Source organism: Podarcis pityusensis (genome assembly GCF_964106645.2).
Source record: "Podarcis pityusensis genome assembly, chromosome: 7".
Classification (NCBI taxonomy): Eukaryota; Metazoa; Chordata; class Lepidosauria; order Squamata; family Lacertidae; genus Podarcis; species Podarcis pityusensis.
The window spans coordinates 37384127-37409739 of record NC_138031.1 but is presented as its reverse complement, the minus strand read 5'-3'; the positions used below and the strand labels follow the sequence as shown (position 1 = coordinate 37409739).

Below are 25613 nucleotides of genomic sequence, written 5' to 3'. Positions count from 1 at the left end.
GGAATGAACAGAATTTGAGAAAGTTATTTCAAAGACTGAAAAATATGAACTATCTAAGATATATAAATTGCTGTTGAAATATGAAAGCTAAAATGAGCAAGTGAAAGAATAAATAGTAAAATGAGAACAAGATGTTGGATGTAATATTTCCAAGAGAGTCTGGGAAAAACTCTGAAATAAAGCCCTTAGGTTCTCATTATATATTAAGGTGTTGTCCAGCTGGTAGCTAACTCCAGTAACAATCAATAGAATAAAATGTACTCTTCAAAAACATGTTGGAGGTGTAGGAAACAACCAGGAGGCTAGCATTGTATGTGTTGGAAATGTAGTACAGTAGTGGTTCTGAAATCCACCCCCCCCCCATGGACCACTTGAAAATTGCTGATGGTCTTAAAGAACCACTTAATGATTTCTCTGCCTTTTGTTGCAGTTGTAATCCACTGTGCTAGATGCTGTTTGTTTTGTATTGTATTTTTATTGCTTCTTTTATTTTGCATCCTGTATTTTATTGAATTACAATGTGTAATCCATAGAATTCAAACTGTAATACAGTAAAATACAAGATGCAAAATAAAAGAAGCAATAAAAACACAATTAAAAATAATACTAATATTTGACGCCACATGCCATGAAACATGAGAATGACGCTCATGGACCACTGGTGGTCCACAGTTTGGGAACCCCTGCTGTATAGTGCACAAATACCGGTATTGTGGGAAAGCTACAAATTTAATATTTAACATATTGGGATACCAATTAGCACTTCCCCCATTATTATTATTATTACTATCATTATCATCAATACAGAACATCTAAATTTGACTTTGCATTTGATAGTTGCCATATGAGTTTTGCTCATACAGGAATAGAGGTCCCCAGTTGAATTAAACATTAGCCAAATGGTTTGATAAACTTTGGGATTTTGCTCTAAGGTCAAAATCAAATAGATTATATTTTTATTTTTAATCCAAGGAAATAGGACAGGGGCACAACAATTTTATTGCAAAATGGAGTCCATTTTTGAAATACTTTAAGAAGAACTTATGCTTCCTTAAAACACAGCATAGTTTTGATTTTCATTTTTTTTTTGTTCTTTCTACTCTTAATTCTTTATTACATTAATTGCCACAAAAATATGATACAGTATAATCAAGCAGCTTAAGAAGTTATGCTAGGTTAATTTTAATACTTAGAAATCTGTTTGATATTTTCTGTATTTTTTGTTTTATTTACAAAATTTTATCTTCTGGATGATAACCTTTATGTAAATAATACTGAATAAAAACATTAAAGTTATAAACAATAAACATTTTAATTTAATTTATTTGTACAAATAGATTTTTTTTTCTCTTTTTAGAGCAACAGACAGATATTCCCTTTAACAAACCAAAAATGAATTCATAGTTTATCATGAATGCCTCCCTAAGGCTTTCAGAACTACAAAAACTGACAACCTATTTCATTGACTCATAGTTTTGCTTTTCTCATAGTTCTGGACAGATATTTTGATGGATACAAGTATTCTGAGGAACCTGCCTTAGGCCTGACAGTGGGATTAGTTGATCACTGTCTGCTCACGGCATCCATGTTTTGGTGCATTATTCATTTCATGTCTGCACACACACAAGTAGGACCTTTATATTAAAACCGCTACACACAGCAGAAGCTCCTTTCTAAAGTTTCACTGGCAACTCCAAGAAATGCCTATTAATAGATATGAAGAAATCATAAATTAATGGGAAGGCTTTCCATCCTCTGCTGCTAATTCAGGTAAGACAGAGATGGTTTTCTTGATCATGCAAATTGATCTATCCTCTAGGACTAAGTCAAGCTGACAATGACAATCCAATGATGGGTGTTTTCAACTATGTCATGCTCAGAGTGGGCTCAGTGAGGTTAATTGGGTTGTGTTAGGATTAAGTTAAATCCATTTGTTTCAATGGATCTAGTCTGACTTAATCAAATACCACCCAGTGCCTATCACCAGCTTCTGGTCCTCAGAATTATACCGCCCCTGAATATGCTTTAGTAGTAGTCACTGATAACACTGTTTAGTGTCCTCTGCTTGTAACTGCAGGCATGTGTCAATGAGGTTTACTGGCTTCATGGACCTGGTGCTTGTTGACTATGGAAAAATTGTGGTTTAACTCAAGTGGTGCAGTTCATCTGACTGTGGCATGGGAAACTAGGTGCCCAACAACACTAGCACCTGCATAACAGGCATAAGAATTCTGGGAAAATATTTTAAAGAAAAACACAACATTGGTCAAACCTCCTTAGAAGAAAGCTACAAACTCTTTGCAGGTTCCAATAAAGCATCTATTTGCCAATAACACTTTGGTCACAGGTTCAAGATATGACATTAAAAAAATTGTAGTATTTAATTATTTAATAGAATCCTTAATAAGATGTGATTTACGTGTTACATTAAATGTTACAATGTATGTTAGGACACTATGTCTGCTCCTGAATAAAATTAAATTCTGACAAAATAAAGGAGCTTGTAGACAAAAGTTCCTTTAATATTTATGAATAAGGTCTTCAGGAAGAAACTTGTGACATTAAGATATACTATTAGTGCTAAGTTTTCTAAAATCCCAAAGCTATGATGAAGCCAAGGAAATGGCTAATATAAAAACATGACATATACTCTGCATGTGTTGTTGCATTTAAACATATTGCAATAGTGCAATCTGTCCATCTCAGCAACACACTATTTCATCTAAACAACTAAGTGGACATAACCCAGAGCAGAGAGCTTTACACTAAATGCAATTATAAGGAAGGAACAAACACCACCAGCACTTTGGAATGACTCATCCAAAGATTGCCCTGCATATGAAAGGCAAATTTTAAACCAGTGAAGTAAGAAAGATGTTAAAGAGGTAATTCTTAATTCAGAGATGAATATTAAAAAAAAAAAAAAGGGCACACACTGTACTGAACCCATCCTCTCCCCCCTTCTTTTTGACATGAAAAGTAGTTTCATTTTTTTTTTGTGAGCCAACAACTCTAAAGACATACATAGCCTACCAAACTGTGGCTAGCATTGTGTCATTTTCAGCTATTTTAAGTGCTGGAACATTAAAAATTCAAAAACAAAGAGAAGAAAGCATTTTATTGGCACTGAACTCAATTTAAAACACATGAAGGTAAAAACGGAGAGATGAGATTGTATTAAGGAAGAGCTACTGACAGCCATCAGTGGTCCCAAGCAAACAGAGTGTTTAAAATGCAATAAGAGCTCCCGGAGTGTATTTCAATTCTTACAATAAACCATTGTGAAGGTGTAATCATAATCTAATTGCATACCATGTTAAGAAAATATAGGGTTTGTTGAACTATTGTAAGCAAGGTTGGCCATAATTACTTGCAAATATGTTTTGTCAGGTAATTGCTTTTTAAGTGGACTTCATCTTTTGAAATCAAGACATAAACTACTACTAAATTAGCCAGGCTACTGTGAACAGAGCTTCTTCTAAAAATATACATATTTTTAAAATAATAAATTATCATAAATGATATTATCTATAGATGAAATAAAAAATGTGTTAAAACAGATATTTCATCAGTGAGGTATAATAAATAAATGTTAACTTTCAGTTGTATTCAATTGGGCAAGGGCTTTTGATTCAGTGGAGAAGATGTTTTTGCAGATTCCACCTGTGGTGCCCAGGACTCACAAGAAAATCTGGCAGATTGGAAAACCCTCTAGAAAGAGATTTTTGAGGCCATGGAGGGAGAGGTATTGCAAAAAAATAAAAAAATAAAAATCACCATTAGGGGACACCTCTACTGGCACAAAAGCCCTAGAACAACGAAGTGGATTTCACTACTAGTGAGCTATCCACAAGCTGTTACAGAAGGCAGAGGCATTCCAAGGATATTGTATTTACTGTTGGAATTCTTGGAAAGGTCAGTGTATGGCATCTCACAATAAAGAATGGACGTCTTCTTATTTAGTGGCTCTGTCCTATAGACTGGATCCCTGAATGCATTAGGCTTTTATGATTGGATACCACTAGAGGTAGGAGGAGAAACAATTCACAGCATACCATGCATGGCATGCCACTGATTTTGAGACACATGTTGCAGTTTTTTAAAGAATGATGGGGTATTGGTGGTTGGTGCTGGGAGTAAGGTCGCTCACTTGCATTGTTTTGGGCAAATGGCATCTCAAATCCTAGCCAAATGTACAAGCAGGGAACGAAGGCAACAGCATACTTGAGATATTTACCCAAGAATCTAGTATTCAGAAGTACAACTGCAACTGCAACAGAATGCTACAACACACGAGTGCTTCCATTCAGTGTTCCAGTCAGAAGACTTCACATGAAACATATTTCCACGCACTTTCTTTTGGAAGGTGCTTTTCCATGCTGTAATTTACATCACCCACTTACAATAGTATATCCAACTATATACTTGCAAGTATAAACAGTTTACAAGCACTGACTTATGAAAGTCAAATTTCTTCCCAGCAGGCCCAAAATGACTTGTATGAAATTATTAGAGTGTTGTACTGCATCCAACTCTTCTGGTTCAAAACCCTGACTCTCTGGCCAATAAACAAAACTATACTGTTGTATTAACTGGATAAATATGAGATCGTAACAGCGTTGTGCTAAAAAAAATATGGGCTAACTTCAGCTTTCAACTAGATGGCTGCAGTTTTCAGCATAGACTGACTGTCACACTGAAAAGCATTAAAAATGAGCCCTTTCCGCATCAAAGTCAGGGGACGCCATGAAAGAAAGTGAAGACAATGAGAGTATGCTGTAAAAAGCAACACACATTTAACTGAAGTTTCTTCACTAATGGTATTTTACCTTCCGCATATTTACCTCAGTTTGGTGAGAACACAGCACAAGTTAATCTGACAGCATTCTCCTGAATGAATCACCCAGGATTATTCCCAGAAACACAGATACACTGCAGAATGGTACAGTAATTCAATGGGTTTCATGTTTTGTTTTGTTTTTTAACAATTTGTGATGTGCTGTGAGCAAACCGTGTCACAGGCTTGTTTCAGTTTTTCCTGCTGGGGATTATACACAAGCAGAGTACAGACCAGAAGTTTTCATCACAGAGAAATAAACAAGGTTAGCAATGGGATGTGACATCCCCCTTTCCTTGCTCCTGTATATGTAAACAAAATTTCTATTTTTACACTTGGTATATAAAAAAGAAAAAGCCAAATAATAATTGGTTCATTAATTGGCAAAGGCTACATTCCTTAGTCAGAAGTAAGCATCATTAGGCAAAACTAGAACACATTCCTAGAGTCCAGGACTGGTCAAACATCAACAAAAACTTTACAGTGGTACCTCGGGTTACATACACTTCAGGTTACAGACTCCGCTAACCCAGAAATATTACCTCGGGTTAAGAATTTTGCTTTGGGATGAGAACAGAAATCGTGCAGCAGCGGCACAGCAGCAGCAGGAGGCCCCATTAGCTAAAGTGGTGCTTCAGGTTAAGAACAGACCTCCAGAACGAATTAAGTACTTAACCTGAGGTGTTTCAATTATGTGTTAAGTTACTGTGTGAGAGGAAGCAGTGTGGAAAGCATGCTAGTTCCTCCACCACCCTGTACGTTCTAGTTGCCCTCTGACTTGCATAATTCCTGACAAAGTTCTTTCTGGATCTAGTTCTTACTTTTCTGAACTGTCTGCTGACATTCCCCTGCATCCCCTGACACCCATTTCCCTGGCCCCAGTATCAAATCTCACTCTCAAGAAACATAGAGCGTCAAGATACAACAAATTAAATTACAGACATGTTAGGACTATTTCTTAATTTGTACCTGTAATTTGTTTCATCAAGACCCAAATCTACCTGTTTCCCTAATGGAAAGTACATGTTGCTCACTAAGGCCCAATATCCTAAGCAGGCCTTGAATCAATTTCTTAGGCAGGGTGCTATACAGCTACAACCAGGTCTTAAGGGTCTTCCAGTGGAGCTAGCTTGCTATGTTCCCTGTAGTCCTTGCAGCATCTTCTGCTATGTGCACAGAAATAAAGACTTTAAATTCATACCTACCACCTGGTACTATGGACCTCCTGGTGCTATGTAAGATATTTATTCAGTAAGTAAAACTATTTTTAATCAATTGATATATCATATCCATTTAAGAGCAAGGTAGATAAATTCCATCTGAAACACAGTGTCATAACAAAACAAAAGTACAGATAAAACCCATGAATAACATCAACAATCTTAAAACACCAGAGTGTCTAACAACTACAAACCATGCTGAACTATTACAAATCTCTAAAGACTTAAGGAAAACAATCAGATCTTACACTATACTGAAATAAAGACAGGGTTGGCCTACCTGCCTAATTAACAGCCAAGGCAAGCAGAGATAACTTTTTCTCCACATTTCACCCGACTGCAATTAAATGTTCAATGAATTTTTAAAAAAACTACTGTACTTTCACAGTTAACATATACAGGAGTGTCTGATCCAAGTAAATGTTTTTCTCCGGCCTGTGTTGATGTTGTGCTGCTCATGAGCAAGTTTCAGAGACAGTGTGCCAACCCTGTATTAGGGTCAGCCTTGAAGATTGGAACCTAAGCATCCTAATGAGATTTCTACTACCTCATAGTATGCAAGCGTTTTACTGTTTGCAGCAAGTGATATCACTTGTTGATTCCTCGAATATCTGAAGGAAGATCTAATCGTGAGGTAAATCCAGTTGACTTTCTGGGGTGCTAAGAACAGAACCGGGGTAAAGATGATAAAGGCTACAGGGATGTCACAAATTCCTTTGACTTCTGCCCTGTTCAGTCTACTCAAGGACAAGCTACACTTTACATGAAACATTGTGATTGGATTCTCTGACTTCTTTTCCCAAACTGAGCTGTTGGAAGCTGCCAATCTTTTTGGAGTGGGGCCAAGTTTCCCTTTTTCAAAGGGCAACTGCTGTTTGCCTGATGGGGTATTCCCTTCATGAGGCAAACCACAGTGGGCAATATGAGTAAAAACAATTGAGAGGAGGAGGGCAACTTCAGCACCACCATTGCAAACTAGTTGGCAGCCCCTCTCCCAATAATAGCTTCATTTCAATTTTAAATAATGTTCAGGAAACCACAGTACTCTATTGATTTTCAATGTAATATGTAGTTTAACACTTAGGCCATGGGTAGGCAAACCAAGGCCCGGGGGCTGGATCTGGCCCAACTGCCTTCTAAATCCGGCCTGGTTTGGGAATCAGTGTGTTTTTATATGAGTAGAATGTGTGCTTTTATTTAAAATGCACCTCTGGGTTATTTGTGGGGCATAGGAATTCGTTCATATGTTTTTTTCAAAATATAGTCCGGCCCCCCACAAGGTCTGAGGGACAGTGGACCAGCCCCCTGCTGAAAAAGTTTGCTGACCCCTGATTAGGCTTTATGCTTTCTGGTTAGAATGTCACTTTTCACACTGTTATAATGCTTAGTACCCTTGTGGTATAAAACGAACATTAAATCATCACAGAAAGAGCAGCTACCTCTAGATGTTTGAAACTTTAGGGAGAAACAAGAAAGTGGAGTAATTCAAGCATTCTGCTTCCTAATACAAACCAGAACTTCCAGATCTCCTCCCATGCAAGAGGCTTGCACTATCTTCACATTTGTAGGCATCTCAGTTGAGAGTGCACATTGGTTCTAGAACCTTGTGCATTTTTATTCAAAGTCATCCTCACTTTGTGCAATCCTAGGTAAAATATCAGCCTTAGATTTAGGCCAAGTCAGGTCCCATTCAATCATATGCATTCCTATTTATTGATTTGTGAATCAAGACTGTAGAAACCACATTACTAAAGGAGAGTTGGCCTCAGCTAAAATTTTCACTGGCTTAGAAAATAAAGCTAGTTTTGCGATAGCTATAAATTTTTGCTGAGCAAATGCTATGAAAAAATACATCCTGGCATTCTCTGGTCACTTTATAATGAAAATGAAGGTACTATACATAATACTGGAAGCAACCCAGTGGTTGGCTGCATCTTTAAGCAATATATATATATATATATATATATGTGTGTGTGTGTGTGTGTGTGTGTGTGTACACACACACACACACACACATATATATATATATATATATATATATACACACACAGTATTTTTGCATGTTTGACCTGTAAAGATGTAGCTAAGTAGAGTCAGTGAATCCACTCACTCTGATATACACACATGATATACAATTAAAATCTCTATTCACATTCCTACAAGGCTATCACTCAAGAGAAAAGCCTTTTTGACAACATTCACTGAAGCGTACCAACTAACTGCTAAATGAGAACTTAAACAGTAACAGTTTTGTTATCAGCAGGAAGAGATTTTATCAACATTGGGTTCAGATTCTTCTTTTTTTAAGTATCAAATGTAGAGGACCTTTTATTAAAATTAAGATTGCACCATAAAGCTTGTGTCTTTCACAGGAGCAATATCTATGTGTAAAAAACATCTAACAGAAATAAATTAACCTCTTACTTTTAGAACCATAACTACGAGGGAGTTTGCAGGAGTAGGGTGAACATATAAAGTTTTTCTAATTAGATCTTGATCATATTGCTATGTACAATAATAGTTTTTTCTAATTTAAAGGAAGATTTTGGCTGTAAAATATTAAGTGAATATAAAATCAGTGAAGCACTCCAAATAAATAATCACTGGCAGACTATATACTTGCTGCTATTATTTTAATATATATATTCATGCATTTTAATATATGATACTCTCTAAATAGTGTTATTCTCGGAATACAGATAATACCACACCCATAACTTACAGTTCCTGCTTAACAACTAATCAAAGAATGCCTACCCTTTAATGCCTTTAATATACTTTATGGGGGGGGGACCTATAAAAAGCAGAGTCGGGGAAACATAGTCCTGTTGATGTGCTGCTGGTGCATGCATCTTGAAGCAGTTAACCATGGATTACAATTCAGTAGAAGTTAAGTTCAGAAATGGAAATATTTGCCTTTGTACCTATCATGGTCAGTGACTGAGGAGGAGAACAGATGCATTCTGACTATTAACAGTCATGACAAATTGCCTTGCTAATGAATGTTACACACTGGAAATGCCACAACTGATTAAACTACAATTTCGCACTACCAGATAGCGAGAGATACTTGGGAACCCCAGCAGTGGACAACTCTAATGTTCTTCCAACAGGCCTTCAGGGCACAGTGCGGTACTTAGAAAAACACACTGTGAATTCCACACAGATATATTCTAAAAGACTGGGCAGACACACAAGTTCTGCAAGACATTAAATGTAACAGCTTATGTCCAAAACTGTTGAGCCACATGAAATGAATATAATTTAACCATTTTGGTATCATTTAAATTATACGCTGCCTTAAAGAATATTTCTTTTGGAGTTTTGCTACTCCTCTCCCTCCAAAACATTTCTTGCGCTTTGCATTTCACATAAAATCTTTCTTTTGTCAGTTTCTTTGTTGGTGCAAAATTGGCAGCAGTTCAAATTCAAAGTACTCCTATTCATTTACTGACCATTAAACCAATGTCATTCTAGTTCACATCAGCCAGGGAGCTAAGCTCTAAAAAACATAAAAGACTTGCTTCACCACTGACGAATAATGTGTACATTTTTACAGAGCTTAAACCTTAATGCTTTGCCTAAAACTAACAATACAGTATATCTTATCATTCCTTTTTCACAAGCAAGCAGCTGCTGAAACGCTTGCCACTTCAAAATATCAATTGCTTGCCAGAGTTGTCCTCAACACACCCTGTCAAACTCATGTATATTGTGCAATGAAAATGCTGCAGCACTGAAAGCTAGAAATTGTGTCAAAGTAAGAGGATGATGTGCAAAGAACAATGTATGACAACCGTAGAGACCACGAACAATAGGAACGGGGCCAGACACTACATATATCACAACTGTGCCTGCACACATTTTATTGTCTGTATTATATATTTAAACCATGACAAATGAACTGTTGTGTGCTGTGTACGGCACAAATAAAACTCCTTCAGTTAGTCAGGCTTTTCTCATTTCTCTTGATGATAGAAACACAGTTGAATCACTCTGCTCTCTGAACATTTGTTTCCAAATCAAAACAGGAGGGGAGAAATGCAAGGTTATCAAAATGAGTAACAGAAAACATGAGACAATAGCACATGATATGAAAATGAGATTTGTTCAGTTGCTTCTCTCCAAGGAGACATAACCAGGGTTACCTTAAAGAATGTTAGGCTATGGAACACAGAGGAAAAAATATTGCTATGCCCATAAATTACAGTATACCTAATTTCAATGCAGATAAGTGCTGGCCTATTGATTTGCATGTTTCCTTGGCAAAATGGAAATCCCATGTGAATCCTCTTTGTCTGGAGAAAGTATATTTTATAAAGCCTTTATGAATACAGTAATCCCTGCCTTTTAAAAGGGAATACAGTATGTGAGTAACAAATAGGCCATGGACATACAGCACAGAGCACTAAGCTAAAACTTAAATAAGTTTACTGCACAAACAGATGCAAGAAACTCATCCACACCCTACTCATGTGTGCATGGCCACACACACAAATTAACGTCACTACATTTTAACTATGATTACTGTCAGCCAGTCTTCAAGACTGTGTATTCATTTATTTTTTTACTTATTTAATACTTTTACTAGGTGCCCTTCAAAATTCGGTATTTCCCCCGACAGCTGGCAACTTTTGAAACAATTTAAAACCATATAAAATGTAAACAGCACCATGATAACATTTCATATCTTTCTAAGTGATTGGATTTCTGTCCCTATAATACAGCCACCCAAAAGACTAAAAACAGGGACTACTGCCTATTAAAACCCTTCATTAAAAGCAATCCTAAACAAAAATGTTTTCAGAGGCCACCTAAGCACTCTCAGGGAGGAGGCTGCTTGTACATCTTCGGCAAGGGGGTTCCATAGCTATAGGGCAACGGTAGAAAAGCCCCTGTCCCTCATCCCACCAGCCTGATCTCTTATCCTATGATCTTCAACTAAGCCACCTAAAAACTAAGCATTACTGCTAAGCAGCATATCTAGTTAATTGTACAACGCCAGACCAGTCTTCACATACTGCACAGCTTGCTAAAATGGGCAAGGGTGGGGGCAGGGAACATAGCAGTAAAAGATTACCTACAACACTAACATATGTCCACAGTACAACAGGCGAGTCAAAAGCTTTGATACACAAGAAGCTATGAGTGTCATTAACTCACATACAGTTAACTAAAATGAATAGATATGCTTTTAAGGTGTTAATAAATATTTTGGATAGAAAATAGGTATTTTAGGTGCTTAGGGTGATGACCTTTGCTGTGTTTATTAGTGGGACAATGATGCATTATTAACACACAGCAGCTGTACCTGAACTGCTGCCACAAACATAATAGCCTTTTATAGCCATCAGGGGAGTGAGAGAGGAGGCCTTTATTAACCACTAGACATGATTAGCACATTATGCAAACTTCAGTAGGCAAATTATCTGTTATTGAAATATAGTGTTGGTTATAACCAATTATCAACATTCTTTTTAAAAAAGAACCCACAAACATCCCAGTCCAAAATGAAAAAATGGTTTCACTACTGGTCAGTTAGTTATGGGTTGGAAATTTCTAAAAAGCTTTATATTCCAACCCCTTCACTTAAGCAATCCACTAGAACATCTACAGCTTCAGCACAGAATCTAACGCCACATTTAAGACTTCCACTTCATGAATATTAATCTCTAGAATATAAAACTAAACATAAAAATGAAACATTTCCAACATAATTAACTGACCTGGTTAACGAGCAAGGAACCTGATGTTTCTAAAACACATTTCCATTAAGGATACAAGTAGGTCTTGAAAGATTAGTGCTGCAATAAATTTTGAAGAGTTAACTTGAAAAATAACAGCATAATATACTTCAAAAAAAGCTTAATTTTGGGGAAGATTATCCCATTATCCTTGGCAACTGAATAGAGCATTGAGAGTCCATTATGAGCAGTCTTTTATGCCCTAGCAGAAAGTCATTAACATAAAATAAATCATTAACTATGATGCTAAGCTCTACTATCTGTAGGTTTCTATGACTAATTTTAATTACTGCATTTGCCAAATGTAAAATGTACCTTTGTTGAAAGTTTTTCTTGCCATTTTATATTTACTCCCCCCCCCTTTTTTTTAGCATGCTACTTGAGGCTGATATGCACAATGTGTATCAGCTTAATTTTATTCTTTGCCAAAGGGATTTTGTAACATTGGAAGCCTCTTCCATGGAAAGCAAGTCTTGTAAACAACAAAAACTGGACTGATCCAGAAATAAATTGACAAGCTTTACAATACATGTATCTTTGGGGGGGGGGGGGGGAGAAATACAACACATTAAACATTTATTGTCAGATGTAAGGATGGCCTTGCCCAAAGTGGAAGAATTATAGCCCATTCAAAAAATTTGATTGCATTCGCAAAGGGTGGCGGCGATGGAATATAATACTGAAGTATCACAATGCTAGAACTTGAAAGAAGGAGAACTATAGTGTCATTTATTATGTTCACAGCTGAAAACCACAGAACTGGTAGTTTATTTTCCACTATTAAATGAGCAAGGGATGTGGATTTTTAGGAAAACATCTTCAGTAGTTATAACATCATATACCCACGGGGTGAGAAGACATACAGATATAAAGATTTGTTTTCTTGTGGAGATGGGCAGAAGATAGACTGTTCAGTTTCTGGAGGAATATTAGTGTGTGAGTGTTGTTGGGATTCTTCCAAAGCATAGGCAAGTAACTACTTATTACTTATGTTCTTAACCCAGAGAGGATTGCTCAGTATAGATCAGGAGTAATCAACATGATGCCCTCCGTATACATCTCTTGGACTACATCTCTTATCATCCTTGGCCATTGGCCATGATGGCTAGAGCTGATGAGAGCTATAGTCCAATATCATCTGTACGGCATTATGTTGGCTACCCCACACAGATTAACTATGCCTTAACTGTTAAGAGACCCTGAGTATGAAATCTTTAAGCTTACAAAGTGAAACTAACTAGTGAATGAGAGGACACTCTAATGGATGAGAACACGCAGGATACCACTCAGCCTAACCACAATATATAACACAGAAACCTGTAAAATGATAGTTCTTTTCTCCCTTTATGTATGTTTTATAACGATAAATCAAATTCTACATGGATTAGACAAAGTGATCCTCCTCTGTGTGTGTGTAGCCTGCTCCAAAGGAATATCCAAGAACATGGAGCCTTCCTCTGAGCAGCTACTGAGCACAAGGATTTGCTTTGAGTACCAGAAATAAGCTGAACTCACAGTCCTTTCACAAAAAATCCATTCCTGGTTATTCAAATCTTTTTTTCACTTCAGCAGTCTAATTTGGAGAAGGATCATTTTGGTGTATTGCTCTTGTTTAGCAATTAGGGGGCAGAAATCCTTCCATTCTATTGCAAATCACCCAAAGTTCTACCAGTAGACGATGATCCCACTGTATCTTCTGACCCTCACTGCCCTAGATGACACACCAATGGATTACCTCAGCACTGACCACAGCAGAAAAAAGAAATGAAATTCATGTTCTTATACCAAATCCCTTTCCCCATCTAATGACAGCAGGGACATCAACTTCTCTTCGAGCACAGCAGGAAGACTAGTGTCCAAAATAATCAAGTAGGCATGCTAGATATGGATAGCGTCCTATGCTCCTCTATTGTGGAAAACAGTGAGAAAGTGAGCACAAGTAGAGAGAAAGCTGGAATGAGTGAGGGGAAGCCTTTGATCCTTAGCACAGACAGACCCACCATATGCAGGATGCCTATACCCTGGTATTGCTGTTTCCACACAAACAGTGTATCCCTCTTTCGATAGTATCAGTTTCAATAAGGAAAAGAAGAAGGACTCTACCATTTGCCCATTACATGCACAATGGAGGCATTCCGTCCGAATGTTGAGAAACCCATTACATGAACTACAGTATGCACTGGCAGTGGCGGAGAGCAGGCGGGGGTGGGTCCTGGGGGCAGGACACGTCACCTGTGGGGGGCGGGGCACCCAGTACGGACAGGGGGAGCAGCTGCGATGGCACCCTGGGGGTCGTGCTGTCGGGGGCGGGGCGCTCCCCCCCACTCCTCTTCCTCCACCACTGTGCACTGGCCCACCTTGGACACAAGTTACACATACAGTAAATCCCTGTATGTTGCCAGTACCTTATATACCTTTGAAAACAATGCTGAATTGGATATAAGTGACTTCAACAAATTAAGTATACAAATAGTACACAGGTTTTTTTGGTTGTTCTTGTTTTGCCTGTCCTATTTCCCTCCTACCATTTGTGCCCCAGACAGCTTGGGGTTGTGTGGAGTGAGGCATTTTCTAGGAGGTTAGGTTTAGCTGAGGAAATACATAGCTTAGAGACAGGATAAGAATACTAGGGAGAAGATAGGAAAACAGAGAAACCTTCCAGTGATGTGGGCTTCTTTTTTGAAGAATTGGATCCCCCCTCCCCCACCCGATGCCTCAGAAAAGAATCCGTTTGCACACGAATTTTTTCCGATGCTCTTGATAGTTATCTAATTTAGCATGTTTATTGTAGTTCTAGTTAGTCAACGAAGTTAAAAGCTTCCAAGCCTGCCCAATATGGTATTAGATGTTGACAGAATTACTAATGAATTTAAGAAATGGAAAATTTCCCATGGAAAATAAAAGTACTAGAAAATTATCTGGCTCACATCACTGAAACCTTTACACAAGGCTCACTGCAGGAAAAGTTAATGCCAGTGTAAGCTGCCTGTGGCCCTCCAGATGTTGTTAGATGACAACTCCCTTCATCCCTGATTACACCACCTGGGGCTGATAGACATTAGAGCAGGGGTCAGCAACCTTTTTCAACCATGGGCCAGTCGACTGTCCCTCAGACCATGTGGTGGGCAGAATATATTGGGGGGCGATGAACAAATTCCTATGCCCCACAAATAACCCAGAGATGCATTTTAAATAAAAGGACACATTCTACTCATGTAAAAACATGCTGATTCCCGGACCGTGCGGATTGAGAAGGCAATTGGGCCGCATTCGGCCCATGGGCCTTAGGTTGCCTACCCCTGCATTAGAGTCCAATGGTATCTGGACCAGTTGCCAATCCATAGCTTATGCAGCTTTGAGGGATAAGATAGGAAGGGAGGACAGAAGTGCTGGGCAATGTCAAAGCAGAGGGCTAAGAAGGAGGTTTAAAGTCAGGATGTGGTGGCTGAGAGATGGAAGACTATTAACTGAAAAGCAGAGAATGTTGGGCAAAGGAGACAGAGGCTGTGTAAGCATCACACATTTAAAGCACATGACTTACCCAAAGAATCATTGGAATTATAGGTTGTTAAGGGTACTGGGCACTGTAGCTCTGTGAAGGGTAAACTACAGCTCCCAGTGGTTTAAATGTATGGTGTGTACAGTCCTGAGAAAGGCCTATGTACTGAATAAACAAGGTGGCAGTACTGAGGGGCGAAACTGATACAGGACTTCTCATGACAAGTTGCTGTTGTATTCAGTGGCATTACGGTCTATGGGACAAGCCAGCCAAAGAAGTGATAGGGACAGGAATGACTGATACTTTTGTTCACTTATTCCAAAGATTGCCTATCCTGCTGTTCTGTCAAAAGGCTTTCAGATTAATTCATGCTACGTAGTTAAACTGCTGACCAAAAAATTCAATACAATATGAACAACAACCAGTTGTACCTTAGCACAACCACCAAATGTAAAAGGCCTGAGCAAATAAAACTGTCTTCACTCGATGATAAAACAAAAAACAAACAAACCAATGAATACTAGCACAAAGAAGCTGCCCTGGAGATACTGTTCCATAATTGAGTCACCACCACAGAAAAGGCCTTTCAACAGAAAAGGCCAGACCATCCACCTTACCTTCAAAGGCTGGGGACTCAGAGAACAAAGCCAGTCCCAAACATTTTGCTGTCTGAGACAGAACAGGATATGGTATGCTTCAAAGGTGAAAAGTACCCACAGCCACTTATTTTGGCAAGCACCTCGCCCCCCTCTTTAAAAATAATAATATATAATAATAATAAATTAAATAATTTGCTGCCCTTTCGTGACAGCCAAAATCAGATGCCTGAGGCAGCTTAATTTCACTATGCCTAATGGCAGGGCCAATTCTGTGGGCAAAGGAACTCCAAGGAGAATTTCACCATTCAGGCAGTCCATGAGGAAGAAGGCAGTCCTTCAGTACCATCATGCCAAGTTGTTTGTTTAATGGCAGTAACTAATTTGTACTCAGAAATAGACCAGGAGACAATGTAGTTATTTAAACACTAGTGAGATGTATTACACACAGCCAATAGCTACAATATATATGTATAGTGTGTGCATCAATTTAAACAAAATTGGCTAATCATTGGCTATTGGTTTCTACTGTAAAGGTAATCCAACATGTTTCATACACAAATATGAATATGCAAGCTATTCAGAATCATCTCAAGACTGGTGACCCAACAACCAACAAAATCAAATGGTTGGACAAGAGGTTGGAGCACAGCAATTATACAAAAACAAACTTCACTTGGTTTATACACTAAAGTAGATTTGAAGAAAGTAACTATATATCTATATATATAGCTATATATTTGCATATATATACACAAAAGAACATGAAAGGACTACATACAAACAGGCATTTAAAATGCAAGTACAAAAGATGTCTCTTCAGCCCGGATCATTTATCCACTTTACGCTGAACATTGCAGCACAGACAACAAGCTGAACAGAATTTTTTGTCTAATCTGTTGCCAAACTGGAATGTACTTTTCATTGCAGAGTATATTACAAGGTTGCCATTTTCAAGCCCAATGTTGTAGGGGGAAAATGTTACCACCAGAAAAATCTCATTTGGGGTTAAGCGAATTCCTTGTCTCGCTGTCTATAATTAACTGTTTACTGGCACTTGCATTGAGAACCTCATTTACTGATCAGCTTATAACAGGTTTCTTAATGAATAACAATTCCTTAATGAAAACATCCACACAGAGCAAGCATCACTTTTGTAAAAAAATAATAATGTCAGAAATTGCCACCGTTATATGTTTTGACACAAAGAGCATGGATAGAAGAGAATGGACGCCCACTTTCTATTAAAAGTTTGTGAAACCCTGATTGAAAGGGGAAAGCTTGTGCTAGGAGTATTCAGTATGTGCTATTGTGTCAGCCTTGGATATAGAGTTTCAGGAATTCTGGTCTCTCACCTAATGCAAGTATTCAGACTCTAATCCTAAACAGACATGCCTCTGAGCAGAGTCTATTGGAATCAATGGCATTTCATTTACTAGGTTTGTATCCTTGGTAGGGAGCCTAAATATATTTTATTATGTTATATTTTTATTAGGTTATATTATTATCAAAACCTCTGTGGTTTGTTTGTTAAAAAAAGTAACTGTGAAAATAGCTCTGTGCTATCTAATACTTTTTGGTATCAGAGGACACAAGTCTTTCAAGATCAGGACCTAAGAGCTGAAAATCTCAAACTGTGACAGGTCAAGCTGCACAATATATCCTGATTTCCCCACACCAGGGTTTGGGAATCCTGTGAGACTCCGGATGTTGCTGGACTACAATTCGCATAATTCCTGACCACAGTCTGGCTGGAGCTAATGGGAACTGGAGTTCAACAGCATCTGAAGGGCCTCATCCATGTCCTAGTTCAACATGGTCAACATAGCAAATATTTCAGCTGCATAAGAATTGCAATGAATGGGAATCTAGAGCTCCTGCTGAATCCATTCATGAGAATATGTTTTGTGCAGGCCTTTCCCAAGAGAGGACTGGCAGAAGTCACTGTTTATAGGTAAAGTGATGGTCTGAGCCACTCATTATTACACACATATTAGAGACTCTAACTCACTATGTCAGGGGTGGCCAACTCCCAAGAGACTGTAATCTACTCACAGAGTTAAAAACTGGCAGTGATCTACCCCCTTTTTGGGGGTTCAGGTCAAAGTTGTTCAGCTTTTTAGGGGAACAAAAGTTGTTGAGCTTCTTTGGAATACTGCAATCTAATTTGTCCACGATAAGTAGTGGCCATTAACTGGTACCATAAAATGTATCAAAGCTTATTAAAAACATCAACACAACAAATCAGTAATACAAGCACAGTTTCTCTCTCTTTAAGAGTAAAAATGGAGTAAAAATGTTCTGCGAGCACCCAAAACTACCCTTTCAAGAAAACAATAAAGAACAAAATTTATTCAACACCCAATTGATTCCACACAGATGTTGAAATTTCTCGAAATATTAGCTACGTAAGCACTTTAGAGTTTTCCTGAGGGACTCTCCTAGAATTCAATGGGGAGTAGGAGTTTGACTACCAGGCATCAGAAACAAAGCATGCTTGTGAAAGAGATACACTTTTGGGACATTTTATAAAGAGCTCAATTTTAGTTTTGGTTTGGCATGATAAAGATACAATAGTAAAATAAACACTATAAACATTTCCCAAGGGGTAGTTGTTTTGCACTGTGTTGTAGATTGCAACATAGATATCAAAGAGTCTTATAGCTCCTTAAAGACTAACAAGAATCTTTGTTGTAAATACTATGGTTTTCTGACTATGGAGTCACAAAGAAGTTTTAAAATACTACTTGCCCACAAATAAGTTTTATGTACTCATTTCCTTATGTTGCATTGCTCCCTTCCCCCATTTTGTTTAGTCTAGGTTTTTCTCTCTCTCTATCTAATCAGCTTGTATTTTTCCACTGCATTGACAAGTATAAAGAAGTAAACAGCAAATGAGCCATGGGCATATATATATTTACCAGTAAATCTCAGGGGGTGGGAGAAAATCCGTACATAATTTTGCAATGCTAGCTACTGGGAGCCATAAAGGCCATTATGCCCCTCCTGTTGTTGGCATAAGTCAGCATCTCTGTTATTACCAGTGTCAAAACAAAATCATATTAAAGCAGATACTTAAACAGTTCAGCTGTGCTCAAAATAACAGCAACTTTACAAAAATTATAAGCAACTGTCTACTCACAGTACTTAAGAAATCAGTATATGTAAGGAGTAAATACTGGGTTTTATGGATATCTTCAAACTAAAGGCATGACATCTCTAAACAGCAGAAGGCTAGTGGGTTATTTTACTGCTGTGCTCATGCCCTGTGCATATAACAACAGAATTGTTTCCAGGGAAATTTAAGTTATGAGGATCTAGGCTTCCATCCCTAAACAGCTCTCCTGGAAGTTTCAGAGGTAAACCATATTACCTCAAGTCTAAATCTGCCTGCCCAGCCTATGAGCTTCACTATGTTATTTCAGAGGCTGACCTATATACAGCAGCATACCATCCATTCTCTCTGTTTGTACAAGAGATACCTCACACAGTTGCCATAACCAACATTGTTTGCATTGTTCTTTCACTTTTCTCCCTCTGAGGTTTTGATGGGAAAGAAACATGATCCAATACAATACGTACAAAGCACACTATGCAGAAAGGCAAAACATGGCAATGGCCAACTAAAATGTTTCGGGACATTATTTTTAAGTTTATAAAGACCTCAGTCATCTTTTGAAACAAAGACAGCCAACAGAAAAATCAGCAGAGCAGAAAGATCTATGCTATTGTATGTTATTTAAAACATGGCCAAGGGTGATTCGTTTTAACTTGCGCCACAAACGTATGTGGATACGGCCAACTCTTATACTACACATGAACTATGACATTGTATGTCAGAAGACCTGCACCCGAGGATCACTGATTGATTGCCAATCATTTCAAACAAGTTTAAGACTGTGATCCACTCTACTGGCTTAAAAGGGATCACTCTGAAGTAAATGCAGTTATAGTACAGTTTATACAAAGCAAACAAGTTTGCCCTGCAATGTCGAATCAGCTTGAAAGTTCAGAGGAAACTGTGAACACAGGCATGTCTGCTATTAGTGTTCTAGGTTATAGGGCTTCCCATTGCATCTGTACTCATAAAATCTGCTGAAGATGATGCAGCATTTAGGGGGGAAATTATCCAACAGCTGTTCATAAAAATGTTCTTTGTACCCAAGAACAACAGCACACATAAAGTTAAGGCTTTATAACAACGTTAATCAGCCTGGATAGATGGGGCTGAGGGACTGGAGGAAAATGAGATGTTCAGTCAACACATGCCTCATAGGGGCCCAGCCAGCAAAGCTACTCTAAGTCCATTTTCTATAATCAATGGTCATTGGCAGGGCTGTTTGACAGAGATATACATTGCTTGAAGAATGTTGTTTTACAAGAAACATTCCTGGTATGTCATTCCTAAGCTTAGAAAAAGAAAAAGAAAGAAAGAAAGAAAGAAAGAAAGAAGAACAGAGCAGTCTTACAACTGAGCATTTCTGAAATCCATTATCAGTCCTGACTAAGTTAAATAGAGTGCCTCATTTTCACAGTCAAAAGAAGTTTGCTTCTTTATGCTTGGACTTAACCAGGTTTTTTCGGGGGGGGGGGGGGTGGCAAATAAAAAACTGACTAGGAACATAGGGCAAACAGAGAAGGGGGGAAGCTTTCTAAATTAATTTATTCAATCAGAAATGATAGCCACCCAAAATGATTTAAAGCACTTAATTGGAAAATGATTTAATATATTAACGTAATTCCTGATTTTCCAAAGCATTTAACTTTTAAATTAAATCTGGCTCACCATCTTGAGTATGATGAGCGAAATATGTATTCAAGTCATTACCTTCTTTTTGAAGCTTTAAATCACTGATAGATTTAATAACCGTTCGTCCAGTTTTCATTGCCAAATGGCTCTTCAGGCACTTTGGCGCTTATGTCATTAATTCTACCCAATGCTTCTTTACTTTTCAGCATGGCAGGCTTACAATTCACAATAAAAGATAATCGAGATTATATTTTATAGTAGCAAGTCACAGAGTGAAAGTAGTTCTATAATCATCATTGCTCAATACTTAAGAAGCCTCAGCACATAAACAGCCTGGCACATATACAGGGTTCATTCCTGCTATCCAAACTTCAGTCTTTTCTTTCTTTCTTTATAAAAGAGGTAACTTTTTCAAAGGAAGGGTTTTACTTGATTGTAACAATTAAAAGTCCAAGTGCTGCAGCCCAGATGATCACTGTACACAAATCTACCTAATGAATTTCTGCCATCAAGCTCCAAGTTTAAGATGTTAGGACACTCTTAAGTCTTGTCCTCATCAGGGTTCCTCAAATAATGAATGACAGATGATATCATACAGGAAATATTTCCTGAAAAGTGAATGGGTCTTTATCATAGTGCAACAGTTTGTGTTCTTAAAACAAACAGAAGTCTGTATTTACAGCACTATGTCTAGGTGCAATTTGCCTTAGACAAACACTTGAAATAGCTCCTAAACACAAACACACCGGTGACAACAGACAAAAACCCCAGGGCTTATGCCCACACTCCACTTTCGAACATAAAGTGAACACACTCCCCTTTTGTAAAAGGGCATCCTTAATGCCTTCTCTGTTGCAAATCAAACCAAGCACAGAATCACCAACAAGCAAGGAATAGCCAGGTGCTGCTTAGTCAGATGAGGAGTTTATATGGCACATGCACAAAAAGATCTGGTGCTGCCTGCAAAAGCTCCAGCCTTCCAGACTATGCGCTTAAACAAAAGCTTAACAGGCACCCAGGTTTAAACAAATCTTACTACCAATGCTTGCTCGCAGTTCTGTTTCTCTCCCCTCCTGGGGGAGTGTTTTGGAAAGCTTGCACTTCCTGATTATTTCCTATGGCCAGCACTGCCCATTCTACAACAGAGGAGGGTGGGGGGAGTTGCACATCTTGCATAGTAGTATTAGCAGCTGGCTGAAGCCAGGGAGAAAAAAAGAATGTGGAAAATAAGGAATCAGTGGCCCTGAAGTTCTGGGGCAGAAGCCTTAAGCGTTAAAGATTGTAGCACAAAACCAGACAGGAGAAGACGACGCCCCGGACTGCAACCCTATGCACACATACTTGGAATAAGTCCCGCGAAACTCTTGAGCAGTACACTCCACTCTCTTTCTGCCCTGCCCAGGGCTTTGCAAATTCCGCCTCGTCTTTCCTACTTAGGAGAAAACTTGTTCTGATGGCGCTGAATCAAGTTATAAAGGGTATGGGTGCAGTTTGATTCTGGGCTTCCTTCTATTCGATACTAAACTTGCCACGCTTCTGCAATTTGGAACCCCCCCCCCAGTCCCCCACCCACCCACCCCAACCCTGTCCAGCCTGCGATCTGACCACGCTTTGTCCTTCGAGTCTCCCTCCCCTAAAGTAACACCCAAAAGAGGGGTGAATTTAAATCTCCCGCATGAGCATCCCAAGCGGGGGGGGGGGGGGCACTTGAAAAAAGACTCTGCGCTTAGGCAGGGCTGCAGTCCCGGGACTACGTTGGATTCTCCATAAACTGCCATGGGACTTACTCACGAGTAAGGGCTGCGAGTCTGAGGCGGCTTTCTCTCTCCCTCCCCCTCCCTCCCTCGGCCAATTCATGGATTTGCATTTTGAAGGCGCCCAGGCCACCCCACACAACAGGCCGAGAGGGGCTTCGCAAAAGCGCCCAGTTGCCTCCCCCGCCGTCGCGCACAACACAAACATTGCACAACGGCAAGGCAAGCAGACACACACACACACACACACACACAGGGCGCTGGTGGTGCCTTTGGCTCCAGCCTGCAACCTGCCCCGCTCCAAGTCTCGCTCAAGCTGCCCAGCCATCTGCCAACCAAGCCAAACTCCCTTCGAGGAAAGAAGAGGGTGGGGTGGGGGTAGCCAGGGCCCCCCCTCACGCCGAATCACCTTGTTGCAGTAGTAGGGGTCCAGGCAAGGAGAAGGTCCCAGGCAAGGGGTCTCCGGAGCGGCGGCGGACTGCGAGGGCGGCGGCGGCTGCTGAGGCGGCGGCTGAGGCGGCGGCGAGTAAAACCGTACGTCCATCGCACTAAAACATCAAGCAAACTCCTCGTCTTCCCGCTTCGTGTCGGCTTTCAGGCAAAACAAAACAAAACGAGAGAGCGAGAGAGAAAGCGGGGGGCGGGGAAACCCCTGAAAACTGAGGTGCCTGAGGAGAAGCAGGAGGGGGGTGGGAAAGAAACACCTTCCCCGCCTCACATCCGTTTGCGGTTTGTAAAAGAGAAGAAGGGCTGGTGGGAGGGAAGAGAAACTCTTCCGAAAAGCACCGGTCTTGCCGGGCGCGGCGACGGCTACCTGAGGCAAAAGCCGCCTCCTCTCTCTCTCTCTCTCACGGCCGGGCAGGTAACTTCGAGGAGTTCCGTTGTCCCCACACGCGCCGCTCGCCGAAGCAGCCCAGGACCGCGCTGCGCCTGAGGAGAGTTGGCGCCCTCGCCTCTCCCTGCCCAGCCCGCGCCCTCTCGCTCGCTCTCTCCGCTCTCTTTTCAGCGGCTTTATTTCGGAGGTCTTTATTTCCCCGCCTCGAGAGGAGTCAAGGGAGAGAGCCCGGGGGGGGGGAAGCACCAGCCCCCGCTAGCTACCGTCGAGCCGCTGGGTTTCGGACTGAGGCGGACCCCCGGCTCCGGCAGGGCTGCCCCGCGTCGCTGGCGGCAGGGCGGAGAGGAGGCAGCCGGCGTGCGCCTCGGCCGCTTCGCTGCGAGTGTGCTCCACACAAAGGAGCTCGCGAATCCAGAGCCATTTGCTGCTTTCGCCGCGGAGCGCGCGCGGAGCGCAGACAGGGGGCGCTGTGGCGCCCGCCAGCCGGGCCTCCCTTGCCAACTCTCCTGCTGCACTTCTGCCCTTACCCGGGCTAGTTACTATGGCATCTCCGCGCTTCTGTGGGAAGAAGGAAGGGGAAACGAGGCAAAAGGGGGGGGGGGAGACAGGAGACGATTAAAAGAAGAGAGAAAATGTGGGTGGGTGGGTGCCAGGACTTTAAGATAGTTTGAGCAAGGCTGAGCCCCCATTTCCTGCCTGTCCCCAGTAGTTTAGCTTTGCTCTTGGACCGTTGGAAGCAATGTGGAAGAGAGGGGAGAGCCTCTGAGCATGTGCAGAGTTGAACTTCTTCAAGGCAGCTCTAGCCTGCAGCTTAGAAGTGTAGAATTGCAGAGCTGAAAGGGACCTCCAGGACCAGTGAGTCCAAGCCCCTGCAATGCAGGAATATGCAGCTGTCACATACAGGGAGCGAACTTGAAACCTTGGCATTATCAGCACCATGCTCGGACCAACAGATCTAGCTGGGCTTGCAGTCAGCTGCAAGTTCAGGGCCATGCCTCGCTAGGGAGCTGGTGATGTGAAATTGTCTGAGATCCTGAACGGGTCATGGTGAGTGCAAGGTAGAAACGGACTAGGTGGTCCGGTGGTCCAACATTGTATAAGGAAGCTTCCTATGTCCAGAATGCAAGATTAATGCTTCAAAGCATTTTGCACAAAAAGCTGCCTTATGTCAAGGCAGACCATTCATTAGCCCATCTTTCTTAATATTGTCAACACTGACTTGCACTGGCTGTCCTGGGTTTCAGGCAGGGAGTGTCTTCCATCTCTGCCTGGAGATACTGAGATTGAAGGCGAGAGCTTTTGCATGCAAAGCAGACGCTCTACCACTGAAATGAGCCATTTTGAAATTAATAGCTAAGATGAAGATTGAGAAAAAGCAATTCAAAGCTTCGCTGGCATGGCCTACTGCACACCACAAATAGATTTTGAATGCTCACAGAGCAGTAAGACAATATGGGGAACTTCCCCATGCGCTTGGGAACTCCTAAGTCATGTGACATCTTTCCCTCAGCCATTTGGGTCTCAGTTGTCCAGCACATAAAATGGGAATAATGACTTCAGCCACCCGGATGCAGTGGTAGTGGCAGGACTGGAGAATGTACAATTTTAGATGACGTATACATCTTGCAAACATAGCCTTTTTGTTATGATTATTTAGGACAATGAAACTGGAAAGTGGCATAAGAAAGTAAAGCAAAGCTTTGAAAAGTAGTGTGCATGTGGGGTGGGGACAACAGCAGAGGCCAAAAAAAGAAGAACATACAAAACATTATTTTTACTATTGAATTAATTGCATTTGTATCCCACCTTTTTCTCTAGGGTGCTCAAGGGTGTTTATGGTTCTCCCCCTTATTTAATCGCCACAGCAAACCTGTTCTAGTTTTGTTGTCATGCAAATTTGGCCAGTTAGCTTTGTTTAATTCAAGGATTGGTACAACTATGTGGTTCAGGTGTAGTCAAAATTCATAAAACTAATTTATAAAAGTAATTAAATTCATTTAACACAAAAGACAACTGAATGTACATTAATTCATAGGATTTGATAATAATCATTTAGCTTAAGTGATCTATAAAAGCTTTTATTTTAGTATATATAGTGAAACTTTATTTTTTTTTTCATTTTCCTGCCTTTACGAATTATAATTTTAGTGCTCTAGATACATAAATAAGTACAGCATGTGCAGGGCTATCACAAAGGATGGTCCTGGTCCTATAATTTTTGAAATCAGGTAGAAAAATCCCTACATGTAGAAAATTTGTCAGCCTTTGTCAAGCTGATTGTAAGGTTGAGTTCCTTGCAAGCTTGGGCAAAACAGTTGATGAGTCTCTGCCCCTATAATCATACATACAAAAACCACATGTTCACAGCGGCAGATTTA

At 40.1% G+C, this 25613-nt stretch overlaps 1 protein-coding gene across 3 annotated transcripts in view; it reads right to left on the bottom strand.

The window, feature by feature from the left end:
• The window catches only part of TOX (thymocyte selection associated high mobility group box), a 187567-nt gene extending 163888 nt beyond the window's left edge, over positions 1-23679 (bottom strand). Inside the window, exon 1 of one of the 3 annotated variants that reach the window (XM_081013452.1) lies at positions 22810-23679. In XM_081013452.1, the coding sequence (XP_080869578.1) occupies positions 22810-22944 (135 nt within the window). In that variant the 5' untranslated portion in view covers positions 22945-23679. Of the gene's footprint in view, positions 1-21987; positions 22129-22809 lie in introns of those variants that run through there. The other 2 variants (XM_081013453.1, XM_081013454.1) reach the window with 2 other exon arrangements.
• Positions 23680-25613: the final 1934 nt, after the last annotated feature.